Here is a 21,892-nt window from a genome sequence, read left to right as displayed (position 1 = left end):
AGACAAGGTCATTGCCGTAGCACGGCACTTAGGGTTTTCCTTCTATGTCTATAAAGATGTACCTCAGTTCTTGTCCAAAGAAAGCAAGGAGAATGGAACTTCTCTGACTGCAAACTCAGAAAGGCCACAATCCAGAAGAGCAGACTGCATCCAAACACCAAGCAGTACAGAAACCTAGCACGATGAAGAAAGGGCTTCCTCTCTCTGACGACCGCACCTTAAGCTGGGTTTCTAGGTGAACATCAAACCCAAAATTAGTGTAGGCCTAGCTGCCTGTGGTGGAAATCCAACGAAAGCTCATCAGACTCAACACAGAGGCGCTCAAGAAAAGAACTGAGTACACCCATGCAAAACCGTATCACTTAATAACGGACAGGATTTAACAAGCGCATTAGGGAAGAACTGGCCTAGAAATAGATCTGGCAGCCCTACTCCAGCCTGGAAAAAGCACAAGCTCACATTCAGGGAAGTATGTGTCAATGTACCTCTCCCCAAGAACGGAGAAAGAGAACCATAAGAATGTTTAGAACCCGCAAAGCAACGATTCTGAATATTTGAATGAGAAGCACACGTCAGGCACATACATCCCTCACAAAAATGTCACATGCTAGTCATAGGGGTAAACACACAGTGGAGAGCAAATTCTCTAACCCAGGACCAGGTAAAATAAACATCAACCAACTTATGATAGAAAATTGGTAACTCTTAAAAGCAGGCTACAGTGAGATGTCCAATACCACCTGACACCAGACACACCACCTCAGGAGTAGATGCCGAGCATCTTCTCCTGATGATTCGCATACAAGGCGGCGTTGATTCCGTTAGGAACAACACGATCCACACCATGAAACACGTGATGCTTAGATGCTGCCATGTCGGACCCCTCTTCAAGGGAAAACTCGGAGCAGCACGATCTAACCTTCACCTTGAACAACTTGTTTGCCAGAAACTATTGGAGAAAACAGAACAATTGTCCCCATTGTCCTAGAGTCTGGAGATGGCGAAGGACGCCAAACATCCACATTCTGCCAATCTTTCTCCAGAGTAAAAAACACGGCCAAGTATAAGGCATCTGGTGAAATCTTCCTGATGTCACCAGTCATCCAAACCAAGAGGTCAGTCGTCGACAGGAACTTGCAGAAACCAAACTGCACCAAAGAGACAGTCTTTCGTTTCCAAGTACCAGACCAAACTAACATTTAACATACTTTCCATAACTTGCAGATTCAACTCAACAGAGAGATGGGGCGGTAGTTCGCAGCTTTCCTGAGAGTCTACCCTAGTTGATGGATAGCCAGAACCACAAGCTGTCGCTAACTGTGAGGAAGTCCCATTTGACTAAGTAAAATTAAATATAACCAATAAAAATGATAGGAAGACAAGAGGTAAATGAAACATGTATGTCCCTCAACTTTCTCCTGAACCGTGGCTGTTAGCAGCTTTCTGGTCCTCATAACCATCACAGTTTGGTTGACTGGGCACTTTAGAAGTATTGACCCAGTTTACTCTTGGAAAATTTAAATTTATTCAGGCAATTTTGATATCTGTTGTAGTAGGTTGAAGAGTCTAGACCTCAGGTATGTTGACACGGTGTTCTCTTATTGCGGCTATTGATCCTCTGCTTTTCACTGGATTTATTATATACTTCCATATATCTCGCCTCCAGTGAGGTAATTAGTGTGTTCATTTGGGTCTTGGCCCTCCTATATCTTCCATGTACATTTCGTATTATCAGGTGTGTCTTTTCCAGAGAGTACATTCAAGTACTGTGATGTGCTCTCAGTAGTTTAAATGTTTTACTATGTGGGCAGTGAACATTCGGTATCTGTACATTTTCAATCTGAGATACCTCTCCTACCTTGAACACAGGACAATATTCCAGACGTGACGGGACAAGTGATTTGAATAATACTATCATTGGCATTATTTCTCTTGTTTAGATAGTTATCAGGATCCATTTTATCTAATTTTCCTGTCATAATGGTCCATTACAACAATAAGCCAGATTCACTATTTGCTTTGACTTGTTCATCTGCCACACTTATTGTCTTCTTCTCTTCAGTCTCTATTTTCAAACTTTCTTACCTTTTCTCTCTTTCTTTACAGTTTGTCTTTCATTTAATCCTTAGTGCAGCCACTATCAGTTTTAATTTCTTTCAGCTCCCATTCCCCTCATATTTCCCTCTTTCTTTTATACACCTCATGCGCGCGTTGCTCACCATTATTTCACTTTAATGTCTTCCTGCTGGTCCCACTTACCTCGTCTTCCAGGCTTCTCCCCGCTCCTGGCTCAGGTATGTGACATCATCGTTATGAAAGCCTGGACCTTCTTTGTGTGCACAAGGCACACAAGACTCGATTTGCTATCGCAACCATACTAGGAAGTGGTCCTCTTCTTTATTTTGCTGTTGACCTGTCATGTGTGACTTCTGTTGTGCACTAAACTTTGCACTACGCTGCTCTTTGTGGCTGTGAATTTTGCGAAAGTTCGACTCTACCTTATTTCCCAGTATTGGCCAACATCTTCGAGTCTATCTATCGTTTATTATGCCATGTAGTCATTCATAGATTTCTCTTCTTTACTTTTCTGTGCTTATGGAGGGGCATATGTGCATGTACAGTAAGCGGGTGTGCATGTGGGTGTATATGTACGTGGGCGTGCATGCGCATGCATGTATTAATGTAAGACAGCCTATAATGACAAGCACTTGCGCAGGAGACTGGAGACGAGTGACGGAGCACTTAGGAAGGTCACCTTGGGTGGGCGGAGGCTAGCATCAGTGAACCCTTCCTTAGTACAACATCTAAGAATGGTAATATATTTGCGTGTGAGTACGTCGAGGTCACATGCTGACTCCTCTGCTACTCAGACAAAGAACACGGCTCTTCGAGGGTTATTTTTCAGGATATGTCACGTCGTACTCAGTTTATCCGGTAGTAACTCTGGCTTAGTATCTGTAAAGTTTTAGTTCTTTCACCAAGGTACAAACGAAGCAGCATCTCACACACCGGTACTCGAGATTACTTTCTTCTCACTCTCTCTCCCTCTCTACAGTACAACAGTCATGACAGGCTACTGGTTAAAAACGCTTGCCTTTGCTACAACACTGAGAGAGACAAGCTAAGGGCCATACAACACTGAGAGAGACAAACTAAGGATGCTACAATCCCTCTGTAAAAAGTATCATTGACGCTTTGTATCTCTATCTTTGTGAGGAAAAAGTCGGTAAATTGGGCTAATGATTATTTCAGATTCCGAGGGACTGAATGTCGCCGCCCGCACTGCCATCTAACGGGCCGCTGAAAAAGTTCAGATTTCTTCGGGTGTGAGTTTTAGTTTCTACTGCTGGTAGAATTAAACTTACCTGGTTCGGGTGAGAGTTTGAGAAATCATTTCACCTCCACTCTTCTCCTGATCAGGTAAGGTTATCTGCCGGGAATAGTGTTTCATTTTTCTGTATTTAACCTGGTTACCAGTAATGACACTGAAATAAAATTACCACCCTTTGTCTTTCTTCACTGTTATACTTAATAACCATCTTGTAGCCAGTATTTTTTTTTCACTGCCAGCTCCGCTGCTGGCGTGGTCTTCCACAGTAGACAATCGATATTTTGGAGCGAGATCCCAGGCAACGGGACTTAGTGGGACATATCGATTTCTAATCTCTCCTTCGCTATCTGAAGTGAGACACTGCAAACCAGAAGTAACAGGAACTAATCCATCTACTTAATATCCCACTACCACTGCCTACAGTACATATCTTCATAACATCTTAAGAAGACATCCTGGAGAAAAGTCTCCTGTCTGAAGAGTTTGAACCAACAGTGGCCTTTATGATAGCTAATTAAATAATTTAATTTTTCCATTAATATTTTTCCTCAGTTTTTTTTCATACTTTCGATCAGGAAGATGATGTTCGACTGACATCTTCCATTGAATAGTCAGTTCAGTTTGATACTTTTCTTAATATTTTCCCGGAGTAAGTAAGTCACCATACACAAATATTCCGCACATAGGAGAATGGAATCTTTAACGACGTTTCGATCAGACTTGGACCATTAACTAATCACACATAAGCGCGAAGGAAAGGGAGCCAATATACATACGAGCGGGGGGAAGGAGTATTATTTTTATTGTTCCAGTACTTTTTTATTTTTATTTTTCAAGTCTCCATAATTTGCAGTACTCAGCCAAAGATCTCGGGAATAAAAATTGCAGCAACCTTGATCGTCAGGCATTTCGTTTCATTTCTTTTCTTTTTGCAGTTTAGCGAAGCGTTCGTGAAATAGATAATTGCATAAATATATTTATGAATATATATAGGGCACTACAACATCTACTAGCACCAGTCTTTACGACTATTACTACCAGTAACAAATAGTACTCAATACTCATGACCAACACCAGTTATCGCTTGGTACTGAACACATCTTTTAATTGAATGGTACACTAGTCTAACCAGCACTACAACTATTAACACCAGATTTTAAAACTACTACTGTTAACAGATGGTACTCACTACTCCATGACCAGCACCAGTTCTCTCTCAGTGCTGAAGACATCTTGCAGCTGAATGGTGCGCTGGGCCGGCCTCAACATAGCACACACGGCAACCTCGTGAAGGATGTCCGTAGTGCAGTCTGAACCAAGACGCCATCTGGAGGAGAACTTGGCTGCAAACTCTTCCCCCGTGATTCTGTGTTGACAGTGGTACACCACAGCGAACTGTCCCCTGTGGGAAGAATAATATTTGTTAATACATTACGGAACACTCTGCGGGAAGAATAATAGTACGTGGTGGAGCACTTCCTGGGAATAATAATACCTAGTACGTGGTGGAACACTGGGAAAAATAATACTTGGTACGAAGTGGAGTACATTGCGTGGGAAAGAATTTTTTAAAAGTTTCAGAGCAATTAGACCAAAAAAGTTTATTCAGCGCACTGTGCGATGAAAAATTTTACACTGACGCACACATACCATATACCCACATTTAACTGTGAGTTAGAGAAATCTATAAATAGTCCAGTGCACGATGCAATAATGCAAATTTTAATGACCTGCACAAGTCATAGCCAGCATCATTAAGAGGAGCCTCGCTTTGGCAGGGTGCCCAGCTGAGACGGTCCCAATTCCTAGCAGTACCCAGCACTCCTCGTAATCCAGCTAACAGTCATGAAGGGATCACACACTATCCCTGGAAGTGGATATATGATTTAGAAAACCGACAAATGTCTCGTCTATCCCTGGAAGAACGGCAAACTCTTACCACGGGACTATACTTGTGTGCCGACCCTGGCTGACGCCTGTATCCGTCAAAGCAATCGGCAACAGGGAGGATCTGCCGATCACTGGGAAGAATACAAACTTAGCAAATACAGGGACTTAAATTATCAGTACCAATTTGTTGCACTAGGATCGGAGATCCTGGGACCATTGGGAAAATGTGTAACAGACTTCCTAAATCGAAACTGGGTTCCAGGCTCAGTGACACCACTAAGCCAAGGGCAGCCATTTTCATGTTCCAGCGTCTCAAGTGTGGCCATCCTGGTCGGGGAGGGGGGGGGAATATATATATAATATATATATATATTTTCTTTCTTTCTTTCTTTCAACACACTGGCTGTATCCCACCGAGGCGGGGTGGCCCAAAAGGAAAAACGAAAGTTTCTCCTTTTACATTTAGTAATATATACAGGAGAAGGGGTTACTAGCCCCTTGCTCCCGGCATTTTAGTCGCCTCTTACAACACGCATGGCTTACGGAGGAAGAATTCTGTTCCACTTCCCCACATATATATATATATATATATATATATATATATATATATATATATGTCGTGCCGAATAGGCAGAACTTGCGATCTTGGCTTAAATAGCAACGCTCATCTTGCCATATAGGACAAGTGAAAATTTATGTATGCAATAATTTTGCCAAAATCATTCTGAACCTAACGAAAAAAATATATTTCACTGTGTTTGTTTAGTATTAAATTACTGTAAACAAATCTAAAATATATTTAGTTGGGTTAGGCTAAAATAAATTGCTCTTGTTATAATAAGGTTAGGTAAGTTTTCTAAGATTCTTTTAGTGCAAAATTAAATTTTTTTGCATTAACATTAATGAAAAAAATATATCTTTAAACGTATAAGAGAAAATTTCAGAAAGGACTTAATTTTAAATAAGTTCTTGCTAATTGACCAGTGTTACATATTCGGCACGACATTATATATATATATATATATATATATATATATATATATATATATATATATATATATATATATATATATATATATATATATATATTGTGTGTGTGTGTGTGTGTGAGGCAATAGACATGCAAGCCTGGCAACATGTCTAGTAAGACGCTTGACTGCTGGGGTGGCAGGGTTAACAGGCAGGGTCGGCCATCGTGGACACTATGAAGTACTGGACCCAGCACTGCTTAATTTTAAGTTACATACTGAAATAATTTTCCTCTTCACTAGGAAATAATGAAATATTCGGAAGACGTACACAATTTATATGACAAGTAATATAAATTAGTGGTGTCAGTAGAGAGCTTGAGATCACCTCAGAGTTAGAGGGAACTATCATAGTGACACCGGCTTCATAGTGATACCGGCTTCATAGTGATACCGGCTTCATAGTGACACAGCTTCACAGTATCACAGCGTAAAACTTTTATGACTAGGATTTTTGGCAAAAATCAATGCCTCTGCACGTTTGTGCAGTGGCATTGATTTTGAGGAGAATCACTCAGTCTTTGCACTTTACGTTAAGACTACGTTAACATAAATATGTTAGGAGTATAACCTCGACAGATCATGGCAGAGAAAAATCATGAAAAAGATTTTCAAAGCGATAATTACGTAGCAAAAAATTCCGAGATCACAAACATTGTAAATGGGACGCCACACTGATGATCATGCCAGTCACAGCACCTGCAGTCCTTCGCCAACAATATTACTCCGTGTTTACAACTCCTTTCATGGTTAGATTGATATTCGATCTTGAAAATATATAAAAGTGTTTGCCTGCTCACAGACAAAGAACAGTGAAACTTCAACAACCGCCTTTAAGGCAACAGATGTAACTCCATCAATACTTTGTTCTTTTTGATTTACAAAGCTTTACAACCGTTCATTATGTACTTTCTTCTAAATAATTCGTACTATCATTACCAGTTTGTTGAAGTCATAAACAGCTATTTACAAAAGCAGCAAGTTGTGGCAATCAAAAATATAATTATTGAAACACCACAAGGCATGTTCTATAATTCGTTCCAAATTATTGGCCGCACCTCACGGCAGATTTAGACGTAGTAAATATCACCACCACTTAGGAACAAACAATATAAAAAATATGAGGGTTTCTTCATCAGACAAGTACCCATTGGTAGGACGGTGCATGTCCCAGAGACGAGAGGTCCCTATATCCTGTGTACAAACTGCTCAAACAAGCCTCCGTATTAAGGTGATCCAACGTCAGGGGATCTTAAAATTAACACACGGAAAATACCTGGGGAACGGACTCCTAATCCGCAAACAAAATATAACACCTTACTGCAGTAAGAGATTTGGTAAAACAGAAAAGATATGTCCAGCAGAAGGTACAGATCGCTGTACACCGCTACAGAATTGTCGATCACTGAGGAAAAAGCATCTTAACCTGGTGCCAGTAAATATAAGAACTATTGCTATAGAAAGGGTAAAAAAGTTTAAGATGGATCTCTGTTGAATCTTTAAAGGCAGGGCGCGAAAAACTAGGCTGTACCATTAGGCTGTGATGATTTTAGGTATTGGTATATAGATTATGAATGTGTATTTGAATGTGTTAGTGTAAAAAAATAAATAACATGCAGTGGTTGCCTTGTCAAGATTACATTTTTAAGATCTAATGAAAATTAATAATAGACGTGTGTCTCATTGGTAAGAAGGGAGATAAATGGTAGAGTCACTAGTGAATGTCTTTTTAATGGGCCAACTCTGTTTTACAGTTACTGTGGGTTTATGGAGGCCAACATGACATTTTATTATCTTAGGTTTAATAATTTTAGTAGAAAGACGCATGAAGCAAAAATAAACCTTTACTAGTACAACGCTTTGCCTACACGAGGCTTTATCAAACGTTTGATGAAGTACAAACAGAGGTTTAAAAAGACACGAGAGCAAACACTAGGACATATTAGAAAACGTTTCGGTCCTGGGACCTTGATCAGAAGTGATCAAGGTTCCATGACTGAAACGTTGTCTAATAAATGTCCTAATGTTTGTTCACGTGTTTTTGTGATGAATGGTTTGAAAAACCGACAAGTTGAAGATTGAGACACTTATGCAGCATATGGGAATCTTTATTCAGGAAACGTTTCGCCACACAGTGGCTTCATCAGTCCAATACAAAGAGGAAGGCGTAAGGAGAGGAGGAGAATGAGGTAATCAGTCCCTCAACCTGGAGTCGATGTGTTCAGTCCATCAATCTTGTAGAATGTACGGTACATTCTACAAGATTGATGGACTGAACACATCGACTCCAGGTTGAGGGACTGATTACCTCATTCTCCTCCTCTCCTTACGCCTTCCTCTTTGTATTGGACTGATGAAGCCACTGTGTGGCGAAACGTTTCCTGAATAAAGATTCCCATATGCTGCATAAGTGTCTCAATCTTCCACGTGTTTTTAAAAACAATTTTTCGGTATCTATTACCAAGAATTGTACCACTAGCAAAGTTCTTACATTGTGTATTTGTACCACTTGCACACTACGATATACTTTAACTCCTCAATAATTGTATAAAATTGTGAGTAAAGTTTTGGGGCTAAACGTTATTAATAACTCAAAGCTAACATAGTATAGTGTGAGGCAAATGGAGTCTCAAACTTAGGGAAACGGATTAGTGAAGGAAGAGAGCGTTGGGTGGACTGCGTATTATTGGGCTGTAACAAGACATTTGATACTCTTCCTCACAAAAACTAAACCACCAAAAAAAAAACTGGAAGAGCTGGTAGAGATAACGGGAAAGGCACTTTGCTGAATCAACAAATACCCGAAGAGGAGGAGATCGTGGTGCTCTCAGATATGAAGTGTGGACCGTGTGGATGGCTCATTTAACGCAAGGAATGGTGGAAGTTGGATTCTTTGTGAGGCTGGATTCTCTTGTCAGGTTGGATCCTCCATCCGCTAGGCACCAGACAGACTCTGTCTAATTGTACTCGCCTAATTATATATTTGATGGTCGAGCCTCTGGAGTAGTGTCCAGGGACAGCTGGTGTTCTTACTGTACGTAAATCGCACCTCTAACAGCCCTTCAGTGAAGGAGTCACCTAGAAACTAATGACGAACTCTTGAGTCGAAGAAAGGAAACTACGCTACCCTTCCTCTGATCAAACCTGCTTCCCATTACCTAGGACTTGCATGACTTCTAAGGGTTTAGTGCTTCCTCAGGAACGTAAAGAAGATAATGATATCTAAGGAGATAGTATCGAAGGCATCACTTATTATATTAATAGTACACAGTGCCGACAAATTAATGAATATGACACTTGTGTAGCACCCAAATATCTTTATCGGCGAGAGACTTCGCCTGCGCACGGCTTTTTCCAACTAATGCAAAAACAGCTTAGTTACTGGTGACAGTGGAAGAACTGGAGAGGTAATTTTGAGGTGTTCAGTCTTAGTCTTGATGAAACTGAAGCAGAGGCAGGATGATGGACACATGCCGGAGCTAAAGGAGAGGTGCAGCAGTTAAAGGCATCGTCTCAGGTGGGAGGGGGGGGGGCGACCACTAGCGTTGGTAGGTCGTGACCTGAAGCTGGACTAGAGGTTAACAACAGAGTTGCAGAAGATGTCCTTTGTACCAAAATACCTTGGTGTTGCGGATAATATAAAATTAAAGAGGAAAAACAAGAGGGAGGACAGGCAAGACTACAGGAATACCTAGACATCGTAAAACTGGTCCGACAAGTAGTGATTAGACTTCAAACACAGCAAGTGTAAAAAAAAAACATGGAAGTGGAAAAAAAATACTGGTTACTATATATACAGTCTGGGAGAACCGAGGCTACACACCAGTGACGAAAACGAAATGAAGGGATATAAAAAGTAAGAAACACGTCACTGGAGTTGCATACCAGGTGAACATGCGTCCGTAAATTAACTTAGATATGCACTATGTAACATTTTTAATTTAAGGTTCATTAAACGCAGTGAAGGTTGAATCTATGACATCAACTTGCAGTTATGAATGACGAGAGAAGGGAAGTGCGACAGAATCTGCTGCACTTTTTTTGAATCACAGCTGGAATAACAGTACTTAGTAGTGGTGGTGGCAATGTCGGCTTGAGGGCCACATTAGCAGTATCTTAACTGATGCGTCACTAAGGAAATTTAACCTCGCCACACGGGAACTGTATTCCTGAAGCCAGCGAGAGGTGAACAACAACTCTCCATCAAACACTTGAATATGTGTAAAAATTGCTATTTTTTTCGGCAAATACGACAAGGGTTTAGTCTCTAAAATAACAGAGAAAAAACAATATTTTACACAAATACACTACATAGGTATATTAAGCAAATGCACTACATACATACACTATACAAATGCACTACACAGATTAACACTGGCCTGGTCATGAACCAGGCTGCGGGGGCGTTGACCCCCGAAACACCCAGGTATACCTCCAAGTATACATAATCTTGATCGATGAACGATTCATGAGAAGTATCCTCCGTCTACTACAACCCTAGACACCCTTGTCTCAACACACTCGAGAAACATAGTACCTGTGTCTCAAAACCCTGAAGAGGCACAGGAGCTGCAACTCAGCTCAGTCTCGAGAGACCTATGGCAGAACCCTCCCAGGAGAGACAGAAGCTGGTTATCAACCCCCACAGTAGCCCAGGAGTTGTAGATTAAGAGACACAGGAGCTACAAATTTACAGCTCCTGAACTCTAAGAGGTTCAGGAGCTGTAAATCAACACGTTTCATAGTTCAAGGACCAGCGACAACGTAAATAAACTGATTCATACAATGTCTGGTATGTCACGACGTCTCCCCCCCCCCCAAAAAAAAAAAAACTGATAGATTTGTAATTTCCACAATGATATTCCAGGGAATTTACTCTGGCTTTTATGTCAAAGAAAACCAACAGACTGGTATATATGACCCTCACAATAGTTGTTTTCTAATGCAAGAAGATGCTACAGCATACCACTTCAAATATATTTAAAAATAAGACTGAATAACCTTAATGTTTAGAAATATAAGAAGTTTCGGAAATACTAATTTTTAAGAGAATTAAAAAAAAACCGTCAAGGAAGGTTCCTTGAGGCTGGTGAGGGGCTCTTGATCTAGGGAATTGGATCTGTGCTCCAGTTCCCTGAATTAAGCCTGAATACCTTCCACATCCCCCCCCCCCACAGGCGCTGCAAAATCCTACGGGTTTAACACTCCCCCTGGATTATAATAAATATTTAAAAAATCAGAATTAAGCCGGCATTACATTCACCTGCTGTATGACCCCAGTAGTTTTAGCGCTAAGTATTCATTATAATAATAACAACATTCAGCTTTTTTTTTTTTTGGCTTGATATCCCAATTTCTTATTGCTCCTTATTAATGAAACTCGAAACTTTGTACCTTTAGAGGCAAATACAAATTCGGATGTTGCTTTATGCAAGACATACCAGCATATCAAGTTTGCAGCCGATATAAAGAAGCATTCTTAAGTTTACGCACAGAAGCCAATATCGTAATTTGGTCAGTAAAATTATTAAACTGGCACCTTAAAAGCCAAGAACTATCTCACATCTTTCACTAAGTATGATATTCCAGTGTTGAGAGTTTGAACAGGTATATGTATGCTATTACTTGGAAATAAAAGGTATAAGGTACCAGTAGCTCGACTGCTAGAGCAATGAGCTCACACACTGAGGTCCGAGGTTCAATTCCCCGGTACGGCAGGAACATTAGGATGTGTTTATTTAAGACACCTGCTGTCCATGTTCACCCATCAGTAAAATAGGTACCTGGGTGTTAGTCGACTGGTGTGGGTCGCATCCTGGGACAAAAACTAATTTGCCCGAAATGTTCTGCATAAAACGGGGTTTTCTATATAGTAGAATGTCATTGGTGTCAGCTAGGACTGTACATGTACTTGTAGAAATAAAGATATCATTTTCTGTCTTCATGTTTCTGCTATAGATATAACAAGGTTAAGGAGCTGAGCACCTTCGGTCGAGGCTAAGAGACTGACACTTTCTGTCAAGGTTAAGGGATGGTACACCTTCTATCAAGCCTTAAGGAACTGAACACCTTAAATTACCTCTTCAGTTCTTCCATTGTCTCCAGTATAAAGTTGACCTGTATATCAGACTGGAAAAGACGAAACATTGAGTGGGTAAGACACCCAGGTGTTGTACAAGTGTCTTGCTCATCAACTTGTAAACACACTATACCATTAATGCCAGAGTTCATTACCTGATGTACGAAACCCATCTTGTATGCAGGAACCTGACGGGAAAAACATAGCTTTAGCTGCTACCACAGAAAGTAAAACTAGAGTAGGGTGGCAGCACAATACTGATTAACTATTTTCAATAAAAATTGCTGTTTGCTACCTCTGACAATAATAACATTCCCTGTAGAAGACACAAGCAAATCAATCATTCAGTCCTTAGATGTAACAATAAAGCCTACCCTTCCCGGCAGGATCTCCTCCCCAGTACTCCTCCCCGACCCCCAGTCCCACAGGATCACAGAATTGGAACAGATGTCCATCAATCACACACACCACCAGCCACAAATGGGAGACACAAGGATCATGGAGATGCATATGAATGCAAATAGCATCACAAATATAATGCTTCCAATATCAAGGACAGAGTTCTCTGAGGTAAAACAAGTATAATCACATACGCATTTTGGTCGCTGCGCGATCTGAGAGGCATCGCCGTGTTACATAACGCAGAGACGTCCCAGGAGGTAGTTCAGATGAAGCAAAGGATCAACGAACTATCAGAAGACTTTTAGAAATTTGCTATAAAACAACAAATAGTGGAACCCATCACATTACAAGATACACTCGGTATTATATTAATCACAAAACATGATCTGTCGTTGAATAATGGCGTCGAACACGTTAAACTCAGCCTATAACTAAAATGAAGTTCAGGTATTAATGAGGTGAGGGGCTTTTGATCTAGGTTATTGGATCTGTGCTCCAGTTCCCTGAATTAAGCCTGAATACCTTCCATCTCCCTCCCAGGCGCTGTATAATCCTACAGGTTTAGCGCTTCCCTATTATAATAATCAGACTTTAATGAACAATAATTGTTAATATAGTATGTTTAACATTATATTTTATCAGTGAAAGTTGTCAAAGACGCCGCCCGTGAGATGCTCTTCTACTGACTCTTACATGTTGATATAATGGAAAAAATCACCATAAAACGCGTGATTACAAATATTAAAAAATTACCAGTGAAAATAGGAAATAAAACCTGAGCGCTTTCACATGCTTACACGTACATCTTCAGAGGAATAGAAAAATGTGTGTAAACACACGAAAGCGATCAGGCTTTATTTCATAGTTTCACTGGTATTTTTTCATGTTGGCATAACGTTTTGATTTATTCTGTATTTGTGAGTATTTTAAAATCTTTCTCAGTAACTTGTGTGGCTTCTGCTACTCCGCACCAATGTTCTTTTGTCTCTTCACAACGTATGTTGTTCCCGCTTAGACGATATCATAAATCTGTGAGGAAGTCGCTCGTCAGTGTTGCAGGGACCAGTAAAATTATCATTACGTGGTGTTTATCAGTCACCTGTCAGTGAACATTTTGTCTATCATCATTAAGCACGCTGAGGATCCAAGAAACTTCCTCAACAAACAAGGAACCACCCACTTTTCCTACCCCAGTAAATACCCAGTCTCGTTACGCATTCCTCTGTCTGCTGAAGAGGACCTCTGGATATGTAGACATTCGTCCTTGCTTGGTTTTGTTTTATGTGGGTTTTCGTTCCTAAAGCCCACATGGGGAATGAAAGAACATGATGTGGGGGTGGCGCCAGGTCTGTCTGTCTGTCTGCCTGCCTCTCTCTCTCTCTCTCTCTCTCTCTCTCTCTCTCTCTCTCTCTCTCTCTCTCTCTCTCTCTCTCTCTCTCTCTCTCTCTCTCTCTCTCTCTTGCGGGACGGGGCAGTGTCGGATTTCCTACCTTACCTCTGTGAGAATTTTCCCCACACAATATTACAAGTATTGCAACATTACACAGCTACTGACGAATCACGAAAATAAGAAAGGCTTAGAGCTAATGTTTTCTATCTCCCGTGACACGTTTTAAACACACACACATACACACACACACACACACACACACACACACACACACACACACACACATTCATATAAAAATATATATGCAGGAATAAAAATATGCAGGACAATGGCTACTATTACAGCTACAAGTAATAAATTGGATAAAACATTCAAAACAAGAAAACACTGGACTGGACTGCTGCAGTGTTGCTGTACACTAACAGTCCTCTTAAAATCAAGCAAAACTGCAGATTTGCAGCATATACAGTTATTCCATTTCCTTTACCAATTCAAGTCCCTCATATTATTGACCCCATCTTGTCCTCCACACTTTCACCCATTGTCATCTTTCACTATCCTTGTTCCCCCTCCCCTCTTTACCAGGCCTCTGTTCATGGTTCATTCGTTCGTTTATACTTGTAAAACGCAACCCAAGAAAACCCCATCATAATTTATACATGGAGAATACTGGGGAGGGAGGGGAAGCTCATATAAAATTGGCTCATTGAAATAACTCCTTCTAAGAGCGTGAAGCACGACAGATTGTGTGTGTGTGTCTCGTGCCGAATAGGTAAAACTTGCAATTTTGGCTTAAATAGCAACGCTCTTCTTGCCGAATAAGGCGAGCAAAAATTTGTGTATGCAGTAATTTCGCAAAAATCATTCTGAACCTAACGAAAAAATTATTAATTTTACATTAGCATAAATGAAAAAATATATATCTTTAAACATATAAGAGCGTATAGAGCGAAAAAACTAATATAAAAGACCTGGGAGTGATAATGTCAGAGGATCTCACCTTCAAAGACCATAACAGTGTATTAATCGCATCTGCTAGAAAAATGACAGGATGGATAATGAGAACCTTCAAAACTAGGGATGCCAAGCCCATGATGACACTCTTCAGGTCACTTGTTCTATCTAGGCTGGAATATTGCTGCACACTAACAGCACCTTTCAAGGCAGGTGAAATTGCTGACCTAGAAACTGTCCAGAGAATCTTCATGGCGCGCATAACTGCGATAAAACACCTCAATTACTGGGAAAGCTTGAAGCTCCTCAACCTGTACTCCCTAGAACGCAGGCGGGAGAGATACATGATTATATACACTTGGAAAATCCTATAGGGATTAGTACCAAATTTGCACACGAAACTCACTCCCTATGACAGCAGAAGACTCGGCAGACGATGCAACATCCCCGCAATGAAAAGTAGGGGTGCCACTAGCACGATAAGAGACAACACAGTAAATGTCAGGGGCCCCAAGACTGTTCAACTGCCTCCCAGCATACAAAAGGGGGATTACCAATAGACCCCTGGCTGTCTTCAAGGCAGCCGTGGCCGTGGTTCGTACGTCGGGTTGCGTGCGGTCAACAGTTACAGCCTGGCTGATCAGGCCCTGATCCATTATGAGGCCTGGTCACAGACCGGGCCGCGGGGGCGATGACCCCCGAAACACTCTCCAAGTCTACTCCAGCTAAGATCAAATTTTAGAAAAGACTTGATTTTAAATGAGTTCTTGCTAATTGACCAGTTTTACATATTCGGCGCGACATATATTATTCCAAGATATTTTGGCACCCTGCCATCATTATTAGGAGTCATTACAAGCCTCTTGTTTTCAAAAGGATAAATTCCTTTAAACAATGGGTGAGCAGCCGGGTGGTGGTGCCTGTGTCGTACTGCATGCATCACCAACCTGACTGTCAACCAGACAGTCTGGTGAGTCACCGGGCCACAGGGGCGATGATTCCCACAAACACCCACAGGTAATAACCATATTCTTTGGTTTAACATCTGGCCAAACAACTGCGGTTAAAAAAAAATCACGGAACAGGAGGGGTTTATACCCATTGTGAGACCTAAAATTCACAGGTCGGCTGCGGTTAGGCCTACATATCTCTTCCTAGGCCTTACTATCGCACTATATAATTCCATTTTTTAGTAGATTAGTAGATGAAATTACTCAAATAAGGCCTCACTAATTTCTAACCTACTGTATTTAATTTTTTTAATTAAAAAAAATATTTTCATACAAATTATTGAAAGAAAGAAATATGATTGATTTAACCAATACAAAAATATTGAATTGAGGTTTATCATCCAGCCAAAAATTTCAAATTTAGTCAAATTATCTTTATTTTAATCAAAGAAATACGTATAATGTTTAATATATCCGAACTTACATAATGGATGATAATGACGGATGATGAGAGTAAATTATCAAGGTAGATCATGCTAATATGTATGATGGTCCTGTGGATGATATATAGATGGATGTCAAACAACGGATGACCTTGGGAGACTGGTATAAATAATGGTGCTGTGGATGATATATAGATGGATGTCAAACAACGGATGACCTTGGGAGACTGGTATAAATAATGGTGCTGTGGATGATATATAGATGGATGTCAAACAACGGATGACCTTGGGAGACTGGTATAAATAATGGTGCTGTGGATGATATATAGATGGATGTCAAACAACGGATGACCTTGGGAGACTGGTATAAATAATGGTGCTGTGGATGATATATAGATGGATGTCAAACAACGGATGACCTTGGGAGACTGGTATAAATAATGGTGCTGTGGATGACATATAGATGGATGTCAAACAACGGATGACCTTGGGAGACTGGTATAAATAATGGTGCTGTGGATGATATATAGATGGATGTCAAACAACGGATGACCTTGGGAGACTGGTATAAATAATGGTGCTGTGGATGATATATAGATGGATGTCAAACAACGGATGACCTTGGGAGACTGGTATAAATAATGGTGCTGTGGATGATATATAGATGGATGTCAAACAACGGATGACCTTGGGAGACTGGTATAAATAATGGTGCTGTGGATGATATATAGATGGATGTCAAACAACGGATGACCTTGGGAGACTGGTATAAATAATGGTGCTGTGGATGATATATAGATGGATGTCAAACAACGGATGACATTGGGAGACTGGTATAAATAATGGTGCTGTGGATGATATATAGATGGATGTCAAACAACGGATGACCTTGGGAGACTGGTATAAATAATGGTGCTGGGGATGATATATAGATGGATGTCAAACAACGGATGACCTTGGGAGACTGGTATAAATAATGGTGCTGTGGATGATATATAGATGGATGTCAAACAACGGATGACCTTGGGAGACTGGTATAAATAATGGTGCTGTGGATGATATATAGATGGATGTCAAACAACGGATGACCTTGGGAGACTGGTATAAATAATGGTGCTGTGGATGATATATAGATGGATGTCAAACAACGGATGACCTTGGGAGACTGGTATAAATAATGGTGCTGGGGATGATATATAGATGGATGTCAAACAACGGATGACCTTGGGAGACTGGTATAAATAATGGTGCTGGGGATGATATATAGATGGATGTCAAACAACGGATGACCTTGGGAGACTGGTATAAATAATGGTGCTGGGGATGATATATAGATGGATGTCAAACAACGGATGACCTTGGGAGACTGGTATAAATAATGGTGCTGTGGATAATATATGGGAAGACGACAAACAACAGATAACCTGCCGATCTACTGTGAGATTATTTGTTAAAATGTACAACACAATTTATTAACTATCAAATGACTCACAATACCGATAGCAAGATAAGACAAGGGCAACAGTTTATCTTTATTGCCGGAAATATCTATTTTTTAGAAACAAAAGTAGAAAGGTATTGAACAGGTATTTCATTCATAAAATTCATTGTATTTTAACTTCAGCGCTAATTAACTGCGAGTCATCATGGCTGCAAATGTTACGTATTTTTTTTACCTCTAAACTTGATATCAATCATATTTGTCACTGTATATACAATGAGATAAAACTACTTATGTATATACAGTGAATTGCAACTTGCTCGTGTATAATGAAGTGTTCTGGTATGATGACACACAAATGACTAGTTAGTGTAGAGCAGTGATTGTTAGTGGTGGAAGACTGATAGGTCATGTTATTCAGTCCCTCATCTCTCTACTGTGATGGAAGACTTGTAGGTCATGTCATCCAACCCCTCATCTCTCTACTGTGATGGAAGACTTGTAGGTCATGTCATCCAACCCTTCATCTCTCTACTGTGGTGGAAGACTGATAGGTCCTTCATCTCTCTGCCTCTAACTTATTATGGTACTTCTGACACTAACATCATTAACTGGGGTATACCCTCGCATTCTGTCACTTTGGTACACCAAATACAGCACTGTGGCGCCAGAGGTACCAGCACCACGGGCCGTCTTCTACCGAGGTACGGTGTCACTAGACAAAAAGGATATCACAATCACTGTCATACAGTCACTGTCTTCCCACAACGACACTGACGTTACAGTTAAGATGATCCTCCAAACAGCAACATCCCCACCGGTTTCCCGGAATCCCTTTGTAATTGTTACTTTGTTCTTTGCCTCCACTCATTCCTAATACTCTCACACAACCCTGCTGATATAATAATGTAATTCTAATTATTCAAAATATTTACTGAATACTATATATTAATTAAGAACAAAATTATCACTAGATGTATGTGTCTGCACCTAGTGTTTAATTTCTGACCGAGAGTTTTAATTACTGACTCGTACAACTGCACAATGTTAGTGTATTTCTTCCTTTATCAGATATTTATTTGATTCATAAAATAACGCTTATATTAGAAGAAGTCTAAAACAGGTCATGTGACCAGTGTGGTCACATGACTATTACTATTATCACCACAACTACTACTACCACTGCTATTACCACCAATACTACTACTACCACTACTGTTATTACGATCACTACTGCTGTTATACTACTAACACTCCCTTCGTACCCCGCACCCCCTTCCTCCCTCCTTACCGTATTGTCAAGGCCTTCTCCACTTTCCTAAGTCCTCACCCAATTTTGACTTGACAATGGTCCAAGTATGACACTGAGAGCTGTACATCACTTCATAAAACGCCAGCAATACAAGTGTTAATTTTTTATCCGTTAATAAGCGACATGGGAAGAATTCTAGTCTGTATTAAGTGCATCGGTCGACTCTCGAGTTCATCTATATAATGTTACTGAGTTATACTGGAGAACAGTTCTGAGTAGATTCTTCTATTCTAATTCAGGAATTTTCAGTAATCCCAGATAACTATTAAAAAGTAGGGAGGTTGTTACAAGATGAATATAACTGTTAAATTACTAAAAATAATCGCATAGTCATAACTGCCAAAATCTGCAGCAGTTTGGAATGTCGTTGGAGATTATCCATAGGTGTTGTCATGGGATCTTGTTACAAAGAATTCTTCAACACCTGTCCAATCTTTGGACGAAGACCTACTTACACTAGTGGATGGTCCCACTGTGATCCCGCCTCCTCCTGCTTCGACTCACTTTACTGCAGTATATAAGCCCTATGCTGTACTTCCTACAAGAATGATGGACTGAACACATCGATTCCAGGCTGAGGAACTGGTTACCTCAAGTCCTTTCCTTGTACCTTCCTGCTTTGTATTGGACTGATGAAGCCACTGTGTGGCGAAACGTTTCTTCAGAAAAGATTCCCATATGTTGCATAAGTGTCTCAACTCTTCAATACATGGTGTACAATATAATTTATGTAGTCTCAGACGCTCCTACTGGAACCTTTTAGAACAATGGTGTTTTAAGAAGTACACTGGGAAGTGTGTGCGGCATGTCGACTGGTCGATGATAGTGATTAAATGTATCCAGATCTTTCTGTAGTACAACAAGAATTAGATTTATTGTAAATTTTAGCTATAAATGTACCTTATACATGCCCTGTGGTTCTCACTAAGACACCTGATAAATTACCAAATAAACGTTGTCAGTTCACTGTACTACTATCAGAGCTGTACGTCTGGAAGTAGTCACTGATATGTCTGAAGCAACATTTGTTGAGTATTGGTAAGACTGCCTACAATATGCTAGGTAAGCGAACACATGTGTAACTCACAAGACAATTATTGGACCATTCCTCGATCACCAGGAGCTTGGTCAAGGCAACACATACATGACTAGGGTTCGCAGGGTATGTAAAGGAAATCCTGAAGGCGGTACATTCTTTACGGTAATAGTAGAGTAGTAGTAGTAATAGTAATCTCGTTGTACCATCATTTCAAGTGACGGTGGAACTGCAGAAATGTGCTATTGACTTAGGAATCACATTTTCTGTTGCTTGTTAATTTCATCCTTATTTTTAGTGTGTATGTTGTATAAATTTTTTTAGTTATAAGTGCCTTGTGACCTACTGTCGGAGTGCTCGGTATATATCACAGGTACTACTACTACTATTTGTCTTAGGTAGAAGTACACCATTGTGTTGGGAAGATACTGAGGGCGGAGAAGTGTGTGTGCAAGTGATTTATGCTGGAAGGCTCCATTATGTTGTACTCACCCACAAGATCAGTCATTGTTGGTACAACAAGACTACTGATGATATGTTAAGACAATATGTTAAGAAACACATGCGCAACTAATAAGACATTCGTTGCGGCACGTTTCGCTCACTAGGAATCAATGTACTGACTTGAGTATCCAGCTTCTCCCTCGTCCGAAACGAAGAATAAAATAATTCGGTGATTTTAGATTTACATTAAGTTTCAACTATCGTAAATTTCGCTCATATCATGGACTTTGAAACTCAAAATGTGCAGGGAATCCTTTACTCAGTGGTCTGAGTGTCACTATGATGGCCCTGGGCAGCAACAACCACTAGCTTACCCGTGCTAGACTCTGTTATCTGTACACTGCTGTCATAGATGATAGTGGTATCTGTGCACTGTAGCTAGAAATGGTAGTTACATATTAACCCGTGGCTTGTGTCCAATACTGTCCGTCAACTGCTGCTTCGCGCTGTGTTGCCTGTCATTGTCTGTCATTGTAAAGCTCTTAACTCATTGGCTTTTAATGTGGGTATAATCGGTCTGCTTTTTCACCCACCTCATTATCTCTCTTTTTCTGCAGGCTTGGACGCATTTGGAAAATATTTTGTCAGTGTAGTTATGTACAAGAAGTGGCTACCCTTCAGGATTCCTAGGTGGAGAGACTAGTGTAATAAGCAGCTAGATCACGTAACTGAGAACAGGAAGTGTCTCGAAGATGTGTACACCGGTGGACACCTAGGATCTCAACGATGAAAATCAGCTGAATTAAATTTAAAGCAAAACATAAGTGTACAAGGTGAGGTATACAGAGATATTGGTTCCCTCCCGACGAAAATACTCTCCTAACAAAAAGCTGTGTGTGAATTTCTGGAGGACAGGTAGACGGAGCACGCACAGGACACCACATCGAACACAAAACATTAGGACAGTAACGATACTGCTATATTCGCGGGGAAACCCTAAACCCGTAGAGGTCACGCAGAGCCTGGAGAATTTACGATAATTAAATTAGTTGTAAGGAAAGGAATGATGGCTTCAGTTTCTTGGACCAAAATCCCTTCAAGGGTATCAAAGATCCTTTATAACTCCCCTTTCCCTTGAATAAAGGTGAGAGGGAAGGGGAAGGGGTTGAGGAAAGATTCAGTATTTTATGAT

At 40.4% G+C, this 21,892-nt stretch overlaps 2 protein-coding genes across 3 annotated transcripts in view; one reads left to right on the top strand and one right to left on the bottom strand.

Moving 5' to 3' along the window:
• LOC128692330 (E3 ubiquitin-protein ligase Siah1) overlaps positions 1-21,892 on the top strand; it is a 538,875-nt gene that overhangs the window by 325,033 nt on the left and 191,950 nt on the right. The window lies entirely within an intron of this gene.
• Positions 1-21,892, bottom strand: part of LOC128692215 (uncharacterized) — a 345,217-nt gene that overhangs the window by 201,703 nt on the left and 121,622 nt on the right. Inside the window, exon 2 of the mRNA XM_070096361.1 lies at positions 4,521-4,733. Within this exon, the coding sequence (XP_069952462.1) occupies positions 4,521-4,733 (213 nt within the window). The remainder of the gene's footprint in view (positions 1-4,520; positions 4,734-21,892) is intronic.

The sequence above is a fragment of the Cherax quadricarinatus genome, chromosome 53 (assembly GCF_038502225.1).
Source record: "Cherax quadricarinatus isolate ZL_2023a chromosome 53, ASM3850222v1, whole genome shotgun sequence".
In the NCBI taxonomy this organism is placed as follows: Eukaryota; Metazoa; Arthropoda; class Malacostraca; order Decapoda; family Parastacidae; genus Cherax; species Cherax quadricarinatus.
Note: the sequence above shows the minus strand (reverse complement) of the source record. Positions and strands in the feature narration are given on the sequence as shown.